At 61.1% G+C, this 9,179-nt stretch overlaps 1 protein-coding gene across 4 annotated transcripts in view; it reads right to left on the bottom strand.

The window, feature by feature from the left end:
- The window catches only part of SMG6 (SMG6 nonsense mediated mRNA decay factor), a 109,332-nt gene that overhangs the window by 55,108 nt on the left and 45,045 nt on the right, over positions 1 to 9,179 (bottom strand). For all 4 annotated transcript variants that reach the window (XM_080562808.1, XM_080562805.1, XM_080562806.1 and 1 more), the window contains 2 exons: positions 2,194 to 2,310; positions 1,508 to 1,676 (listed from right to left, as the gene is read on the bottom strand). In XM_080562808.1, the coding sequence (XP_080418934.1) occupies positions 1,508 to 1,676; positions 2,194 to 2,310 (286 nt within the window). The remainder of the gene's footprint in view (positions 1 to 1,507; positions 1,677 to 2,193; positions 2,311 to 9,179) is intronic.

Below are 9,179 nucleotides of genomic sequence, written 5' to 3'. Positions count from 1 at the left end.
TAAAAGTAAGGGACCGGAGGGGCTGCTCAGCCACCCTACACGCAAGATGCGGGAGCAGCTGGGCCTCCGCGACGATACAAAGACCCTGGGCAAGCCAGCACCTTGCGGAGCAGAGCCCCCAGCCCATGCCCACCGCTCCCCACGTCGACGCGCCGCGGGGGAGGCCGTGCCCGAAGCCTCCTCCCGCCTCGACGGGCGAGCGGGAGCCTGCACCTGCTCCAGCAGCCCGGGGGGACGCAGCCTCGCGCCCCACCGCCGAGGCCCTCGCCCGCAGCCCGCGGCGGGGGGGGGAGGCAGCCGGTCCCTGGAAGGCGCCGAGCGCTGGCTGCGCGAGCCCGATCAGAAATTCCATCTCGAGGCTGCCCGTCGCCAAGGGCTCGGCGGCTCCCTGCGCAGGCAGCGCGAGGGGAAGGGGGGGATTGGTGCCGAGAGGCGCACGTGACGGATCCCAGTTTGAGTTCCTGCCCAAAGATGGGCAGCAGTTCACATGAGCAGGCAGCGGTCCCACACCGAGCAGCCGACAAACAGAAAACAGACTCCATCTCCACAAAATGAGGCCCAGAACTTCCTGTGTGAGATTTCCATTTCCTCAGCCAAATGAAAAAGAACTGGAGTAGAGGCAATAAACTCGGAGAGCAGGACTGGACCTGACGCACGGAGCGGGGACCCATTAATGGTTAAGCCACTTTGCTGGATTACTCTTAATGCGCCTTCCCATCACCCTGGGTTCTGGCTCCTTTGGATTAACAATAAGACGTGATTTCAGGCTCTGGATCCGGAGTACCGGAGGCAGATGGAAAATCCTGCGGGAAAGCAGCTACGGAGCATGCTCAGACACAGTTTCGCATACTCCATACTTGGCCCCTTCGCTCGGTTTTCTGTCCAAAAATATGCAAATTGCCTAGTCCGCATTATGGACTAATGGGCTGGAATCGGCCAGTTTAGAAAATTAACTCTTTTTTGTGTGGCAGGGGGTAGAGCCGAGCCGTTTCTGAAGCAGAAGGGAGGTGAGTTTTGGAGCTCTGGGACAGGTAAGCTGCTCCAGGCCAGCCCAGCCTCACCGAGGTTTGCCTGTTTCAGCCAGGAAAAAGGCAGTAAAACGCTCGTGCTACAAACGGCCTCCCCTCTTCCCACAGGGGACGGGCTAGCAGGGCGCCTAACGGGGACGTATCCCAACCAGAGCACGCAGCCTAAGCGCCAGGTAAAAATCTCGGCCATCTCCTAGCACCCAGAAGCAAAGGACACCTGCCAGACCCCCTCATCGCCACCTCGCCCCCCAACACTCTCAGCGTCCAGAGCTGGACGCCTGTCCTCACCGAGGGAGTCACTGTGTCACCAAAGGTGACAAGCCCCCACCAGGCACCCCTGCACACCGAGCCTCTCCTGGGAGGGAGCCGTGCTCGTGTCGGTGTCACGTCTGGAAGCAAGCGTGAGCGAGGGGAAAAGGGGGCGCAAGGGGCTCAGGGGGGAAGCAGACACCACGAGACAGAGCAGAGGATGCACGTACTGTTTGGGGAGCTCCAGAGAGGTGGGAGGAGGATTCCAGGTGTCCGGGTGGCCAAGCATCCAGTCCGACCAGACCTTCACGCTGGGGAGCAGCTCCTTCAGGTCCTGGGGCAAGGCAGAGACCTTGATGTCATCCTCCTCATCCTCCTGCTCCACCTCCTGTGGCTGGACTGCAAACACAAGATGTGAGAGCTGAGGCAGCTTGCTGCAGCCAGGAGCCAGACTCAGGCAGTCTCTCCATCACAGATAGGAACAGGGAATGAACAACACATCCCAGCATCCCTGAAGGTGCAAGGGAACAGCGAGGGCGAAGACAGAGCTGTTCTCCCTGCGTGGACTGGCCTAGGGGGCGAGCTGGGACGCCTGCAATGTCTTTTACTGAAGGCAGCAGGGTGTCAGTGTGATGGTAACAGAGGTGTGGGATCACCTGAGATCCTGAGATCCCAGTTTGGGGCATTTCCCTATAGCTGGCAGAAAGCATACCCTGTGTCTGTCCCTTTCTTCCAAAGGTTTCTGCCTGCACACCCGGTGTGTCTTCCTGCTGGTAATCCAGCCCTAAGCAGGGCAGAGATTGGGATGCTGAGGGAGAAACCCAGAGCCCCAGCAGAGAGGAAGGAGCGTACAAGAAGCAGGGAACGAGGTCCCAAACCCCACCAGGCTGCCTCAGGGCCTGCCACAGCCCCTTACCTTGCGCCCACTCCCGCAGCAGGTCGGTGCAGCGCCTCACCAGGAGGGAGAACATGGAGAGCCCCAGGGCCGTGGCCTGTTCCTGGATGACAGAGCGGCAGTCCTCGGAGAGGCACTCTGCGGGACAGAGAGAGAGCTCAGACACCCCTCCCCGCTTCACCTTCACCGCCACATAGTACAGGATGAGCAGCTCCTCCGCTCACACCTTCCTTGGTCCCGACTGCTCCACGTACAGGGGAAAAAACGTGGTTATTGGGGCAGCTCTGGCAAAGAGGCTCGGGTCGCACTGCCCACGTCGTGCCCCGAGGTGCCGAGGGCTACCAGCACAGAAGCTGCTGCTCGGAGCCGAGGCCTTCCCCTGAACCAGGAGGATATATTTAAGTGTTAAGAGGGTAATTAGCTGCCTGTTTGATCTCCCTCCCTGCTGGAGCTGTAACCTCAGCAGCTGAGGAGGGGGCTCCTCCCATCAGTTCAGCAGTCACACAACAGCTTGTCAAGAGAGCTTAATTGAAGCTGTTACTCAAGGAGATGCCACACGACCACAGCTCCTCCAAACAGAGCCGCCTCGGAGTGAGAGCAAATCCCCTCGGCACATCTACACCCAGCCAGAAACCACTTCTGAGGCTGCTGCGAGCGGCGGGGCGCTGGCTCGAGGGAGCTGCCTGGAGCTGGGCGTGGGTCGCGTTTAGCGAGGCCCGGAGCACCGCCGGCGTGCCAGGCTGCCCACGCCGGGCCAGAAGGGAGATTTTTGAGCCTCGCGGGCAGCCCCTGCCCTCCGAATCCTCTCTGCCCCCGCTTCGCATCCTCTCCCGAGATGCGGGGGAGCTGCTGGGACGCGCTGCGGGGAGGAGCGGAGCTGCAGTGCAGGGGGACGGGAGGCACCCGCGCTGCCCGAGGGCCTCCTGCCAACCCCTGCTGCTTGCTCGGTGCAGGCTGCAGCACCTTGCTGGCTCGCATGTCACCCGCTGCCAGCTCATGTCACCCGCTGCTGGCTTTGTCACCCACTGCCGGCTCCGTCACCCGCTGCCGACCAGGGTTCCCACCTCTCACCCTGCAGGCAGGGCCGCTACAAGCCAAGGAAGCTTTTCAAGGTTTTCGTACAGCAACCACAATCGTGCAGGGTTGTATGTCGACTGCAAACCGGTGCCCGTGCAAGCAAAGTCCCAGAGCTGGGACGGGGAGAAAGCCCCCAGCAGAGCCCGGCTCCCAGGCACCGCCGCCGCCGAGATGAGCACCAGCGGCGCACAGGTAACAGGGTTCAGGACTCTGAGAGAAGGACAGGAGGATTAAAGCACGAAGGGCAGGAGGATTAAAGCACGGCACCAACCCCGTGCCAGCTGGCGCTAGCAAAACGCCTGAGGCCCGGAGAACAAACACGGGGTTTTAAGTGTAAATTATTTCAGAGCAGTGGGGTGGGGAGGGTTAAAAACCACTAGAAAAAGAAAAAGCACCTAGAAAACACAGGTAAAAAGGGGAGGATCAGCTGCAGACTTCATTTGGCCGGCTCTCAGAGCAGGCAGCGAGCTCAGCACCTGGCAGGGAGACCACCAAGGGTGGCACCGGGAGCCCCCGGCAGCCCAACGAGGGTGCTGTGCTCCTCGGGCCGGGGCTGAGCCGGTGCCGCTGAGCGCCGGTAGGAAGTGCCGTGCTGCGGGGCTGTCAGCTTTTGGAGGAAACATAAAACTGGAGATGTGACCACTCTGGGACAGTAAATCTCTTTCATGAAGCCTTTCCCACAATTAAGAGTGTTAGTCCCAGCGCTCTGGCCACGGTCCAGCTCAAGAAATTGCAGTCGCCTTCCCCGCGCTCCCTCCTCCCGTCACGGTGATGCCGGACTCTCCGCTTCTTCGCCAGGCACGGGGCAAGACCACGGCCACCGCGCTGCCGCCTGAGCGCCGCCAGGTCCCCAGGGCACAGCGTGGGTGCTGTGCTGCCAGGAAAGGCCCAGGCATTTCGGCAGGCAGCGCCCCGGGGACTGCGGGCACCGTGCTCCGGGTGACTCGCCGTCCCCCCCAAAGTGCCCTCCAGCTCAGCCACCTTGTCATCCCATCCCTAAATCAAACAGCTCTGCTGGTCCTGGAAGTTCACTCCCCGGCCAGGCTTGCGAGGCTCATTTCACGGAGGCTCGTGCAGCCCAGGAGCCTCCCCGAGTCCTCGCAGGGCAGGGAAAGGCCCAGGTGAGAGCACGGCGGGTGCTGCTCACCCCCTCCGGACGCGCACCAGCGCTGCAGCTCCCAGCCCTGCCAGCAAAGGCTCCGAAGAGCTTAATTCTAGGACAAAAGAGGAGAGCCCCATAAATCAGGAGACACTTTCTGTGCCTTTTCACCACTTGTCTCGGGAGGCAGGGAGTCGCAGCGCGCGCTGAGCCGGGAGCCGGGAGCGAGGGCTCCCGACCGTGCGACAAGGGGGCTGGGGGGGGCGGCAGACCCCAAACACCCCCGGCTGCCCGTGCAACAGAAATCGCTCAGGGTGAGGGGATGAGCAGAGGGCAGAGCACTCGTGAAACAGTTTGGTTTTTTTGCTGAATGGGGTGTGGGAGCGATGGCTCCCTGCTTTGGAGCCCGGAAAGCATCGTTACCTCTGAGCTGGTCTGTGCTGCTCGTAAAGCACGATGCATTAGGACGTCAACTTGATGAAATGAGATGTTCTCGGAGGCTTTTGTGGTGCTGAGGTGACTCCTGTCCCTGCAGCCGAACAGCACCAGCACAGCCCGGGGGCATCAGCTGCCAGAGAACCAAGTGTAGGCACAGAGATCCTGACTGCTCCGGGCAGGGCACAGCCTGTGACTGCCGGATCTGCTTCCCCAGTTGCCCCAGGATGGTGGCAATGAGGCTGTGCCGTGCCACCAGCAGCCCCAGCAGTGACCCCGTGCAGGAAATCACCGAGCACAGCACCAGGAGTCTCAGCAGGGGCCAATTCCCCCTCCACCTTCCCCCCTGCAGCCAGGCGAACGCTCCCGTTCGGCATCCAACAGCCCCTGCCACCAGGTCACGCCGAGATTAGAAAAACACCCGTGGCCACGCTGCAGTCCCAGCAGGGAGCTGAGCTCCCAAACCCCACCTCCTAGGAGCCTTCTCGAGCTGGACCCGGTTCTCCATCACCTGCAGCACTACGTCAGCTGTGCCAGCAAAACCCTGAAGCACGTGCAAGGCGAGAAGGGAGCAGGCAGCGTTTTAGAGCAGGACCGTCACTGAACACTCGGCAGCCCGAAGCAGCAGCCTGGTATATCTGCGTTATCGCACGCTTCCCAGGCTGAATTTATAAAGATCTGTTTTCTTGCACCAGAAAAATAAGTTACAGCCCTGCAGCCTGCTGCACGTCCACCACGGACGGGAGGGCTCCAGGTGCTGGACGGGGCAGCGGGACCTGAGCTCTGACAGCCGCGCAGGCGGGGTTTCTAGCAGCCTGCCTGACACCAGCCACTCGTAAGACCCTTTTTTTTTTTCCACTTGGCTCAAACTCTAACTATCGGAGCTGAAGTTTCCATGCTGGGTGCCTGTCTCAGCCTGAATTCGTCCGGAAATCTTTAGCCCAAACGGTTGGGCTACTTGTGAGAACGAGGCTAGGAAACAAGATAGTGGCTTACCCCTGCTAGAAAAAAAAAAACGCTTACAACCTTTTCCTTGAGCTCATCTAGCAACTGCAAATCCTGGAAAGGGGATCTGCGATTTTGCTGCAGAATAACCTTTTTAACAGAGAGTTTTCCTGTCCTACTAGAAATCTGTCCACACTTGGCCGGGCTATAAACATCTGAAACACAGCAGTTTTTCCATATTCAATAGGAATTAATTTCGGCAGCTAAAACCTTCTAAGATTTCACCTCCCCGAGCATGCTCCATCTTCCTACTTCGCTTACATCCAACCACCCTCACACCTGACCTGCGTTACGCGCAGCAGAGCAGCTGCCCTGCTCCTGTCCAGCACAGGGGGACCTCCGAAAAACCATCCTCGTACTGCTGATGGCTGTGAGCTGGGGATTCCTCTAAGAAGGACACAGCTCCTCTAAGCGACACCCAGGCTGTCTGCTCTGAAGCAGAGCCCAGGAGCGAGAGGAAGGAGAGGGGACGGGACAGAAAAACTGGGAGCTGATGAGCATCAGGCTGCAAGCACGGAGAAGAAAACGACGGGGAAAAGGGCCAGGCTGTTTTTTTCTGAAGATCGCCAAAACCCCCTGAGCTGCAGAAGAGTCCTCCTGTTCCTCTGCACGTAGGAAAGACGTTTTGTTTTTCTCCAGCTGGGTACCGGTCTGCACGAAGAGCGGTGTTTTGCTACCAGGAGGCAGTTTCCTTTGCAGGGAGCCCGCAGAGCAGAGCAGATGAGGCAGCGCAGCTGCGGCAGCGCCCTCTGCGAGCGCCTACCTGGGCTCTTGGCTCTCGGCTGCGAGCTTTGCTCCGGCTCAGCCGGCAGCAGGATCCGACCCAGGCTCTCTGCAGCCATAAATCTACCTGCTTCGCAGGGGGAAGGGTGCGGGGAGAGGGGGGAGAGAGGCAGAGAGAGCGGGGATTTTTGTAACGGGGAGAAATTTGCGTTTCTCTGAGAACATTATATTCATGGAAAACATAAACCAACTGTCGTCAAAGTCGTCTGAGCTCAGGAAATGGAGCGGCCGGGAGAAGGCTGCCATGTGGCCGGATGTTATGTATTTCTAATTAGTGCTATACATCTTTCAGCAGCGAGTGTCCTTTTGCTGGGAAACACAACGCGCTGCCCTTGTTATTGTAACTGTCAGAGAGTGCTTAAACAGATAATCTCCAGGAAAAGTGATAAACACATCCCCTCTCCCACTAGGGTGTACAAAACAGCAGTGCCAAACCTCTATTAGGGCAACGCGACCAGCCGCAGGAAATGGGAATGGGAAAAGCGCAGGCGATGCGAGGGGCAGCCGCGGCCGAGGAAGGGGATTTGCAGGAGGAAGCTTCTCACAGCCACTCGAGTGCCATGTGCAGAAGGAAATCCTGCGGGGGACGATCAGGGCAGAGCGAGCGCGCACCGCGTGGCCCCGGCCGCAGGGGCGCTCGCGGGGACGGGGCAGGAGGGCTGGAGGCGAGGGCTCCCGGCTGCTCCGCTCCGAGCACGCTGCAGGTAGCGGCGGAGGAAAGCCCCGGCGGCCCCGGAGCTCCCAGGCGGGCAGCAGAGGCAGACACGCTCCCGTCTGCAACCCGGCTAGCACAGAGCGCGAGGAGCGCTGAATCCTTCGCCGTTACACCGAGACCGGCCAACGAGCGCTAGCAGAGTCTCGAAGGAGAACAGATCTCTTTGATTCGGACAATCAGATCCAGCCAAGGGTCAGGAGGACACCAGCGAGACGTTTTCCACGCTGCCCTCCCCGTCCTGCCTAATCTGAGCTGCTGCTCGGGGCCGAGAAGCCTGGAGCAGCGCCGGGCGCAGGCACGGCTGGCAGCAGGGACGCACTCTGAACCCCCAGCTGAACCCACCTGCCCCGGGGACGCTCTAAAGGACCCCACGCGAAGGCAATCGAGCAGCCGAACGGCTCTCCAGACAGTCCTGAGGACGGCGCAACGGGCTGGCTGGGGGGACGCAGGAGGTGGAGGAGCCCGGCGAGCGCGGGGCCGCGGGCGAGCCGTGCCCGAAGCCCGCTGCGTGATGTGTCAGCGGCTCGGCGGCACAGACGGCTGATTCACCAGCCGGCTGCTGCCCTGCGGGGAAGAAGGGAGGCCGGTCAGCGCCGAGCTGACACCACCTGAAGGCGATTTGTTTGCTCTCTTATCGCTCAGCCACGCGGGAGAGTTTTCCCCGTGAGTCACCCTCCGCCAGACGCGGCGCTGGCAGGGCTCCGGGGCTGCCCAGCGGGACGGGGCCGTCTGCAGGAAGCGGGCAAGGACAGCGGTGGAAGGGGAATACAGAAACCAGCAGAACCGCGGGGAGGGATGCTCACGGCTGCAGGGCATTTCCCTGACGCCCCCTCGCCGAGGTCCTGTGAGTCACGGGCACTCCCAGCTCTCTGCTGGGAACGGCGAGTCACACGCGCACTCGTCTGCCCCCAAAAGAGCCTGGGAAGCCAGATGCACTCACCCAGCCCTGGCTAGTGCCACGCAAAGATGCTGGGAACGCCGGGCGGTTTTGCTGGGAAGACGCTCCCCAGCTCTGGATCCGCAGGTGGCAGTCGGGACAGCCAGCCCCAGCCCTGCAGCCAAGCTGCACGCCACCACCTGCACGCAGAGGGCCGAAACCCTCCCAGAGCGACCTTCAGCTTGCAGTCACAACCTGCAAGCCCCCAAATCCATCTCCCCGCGCCGACTTCTCCCCGCAGAGAGGCAGGAAGGCCCCGGGGGGGGGGGGGGGTCTCAGCCACAGCACCCAGACCCGCACGGCACAGGGGTGCTCCCCCGGCAGCCGGAGCCGCCCAGGAGCCCGCGGCTCCCTCTGCTCCGCGCCGAAACCCCAGCTCGTCCAGGGGAGGGAGGCCTACGAGGTGAGGAATGCTGGGGGCCTGGGGAGGATGGAGCAGCTCTCCCTGTGGAAGCCATTAGATATTCAACACTTCATTTGTTTCCAGCCGGCCTGGACTGCAGCGCTGGGCTCGAGGACGGGAGGCTCTTCTCTGACGTAACCAGGAAGCAGCTGCAAAATTAAGGAATCCCTCATGACATCATAAAAAGGGTCGATGGTTTACAGGGGAAGGTATAAAAATTAATGACATATTCCCAACCCGAAGCAGCAAGCCTGCCCGAGAGCCGCAGAGGAAGCCGTGCTGCCCCTGGCACAAAGGGGCTGCCCCGGGCGGCGCGCTGCTGCCGGCCCCCTCCGGCTCACCCCGCAGCCCCGACCGTCCCCGAGCCCCGGAGCCACGCTCGGGGATGGAGCCTGGGGTGTGATAACCACCTGAGGACGTGCTCCCGACCCCCGAAGAGCAGGGCTGTAGGCTCAGCAAGGGAATGGTTTTAGAGGCAGGCTGTCTCGCGTGCGCAGGGCGGCTCAGGAGTCGCTGACAAAGAACGTTGGTTTGAAATGACTCAGGGAGAGGT

Source organism: Anser brachyrhynchus (assembly GCF_964034855.1).
Source record: "Anser brachyrhynchus genome assembly, chromosome: 20".
In the NCBI taxonomy this organism is placed as follows: domain Eukaryota; kingdom Metazoa; phylum Chordata; class Aves; order Anseriformes; family Anatidae; genus Anser; species Anser brachyrhynchus.
The sequence above is the reverse complement of the archived record's forward strand: the minus strand, read 5'-3'. Positions and strand labels throughout refer to the sequence as shown.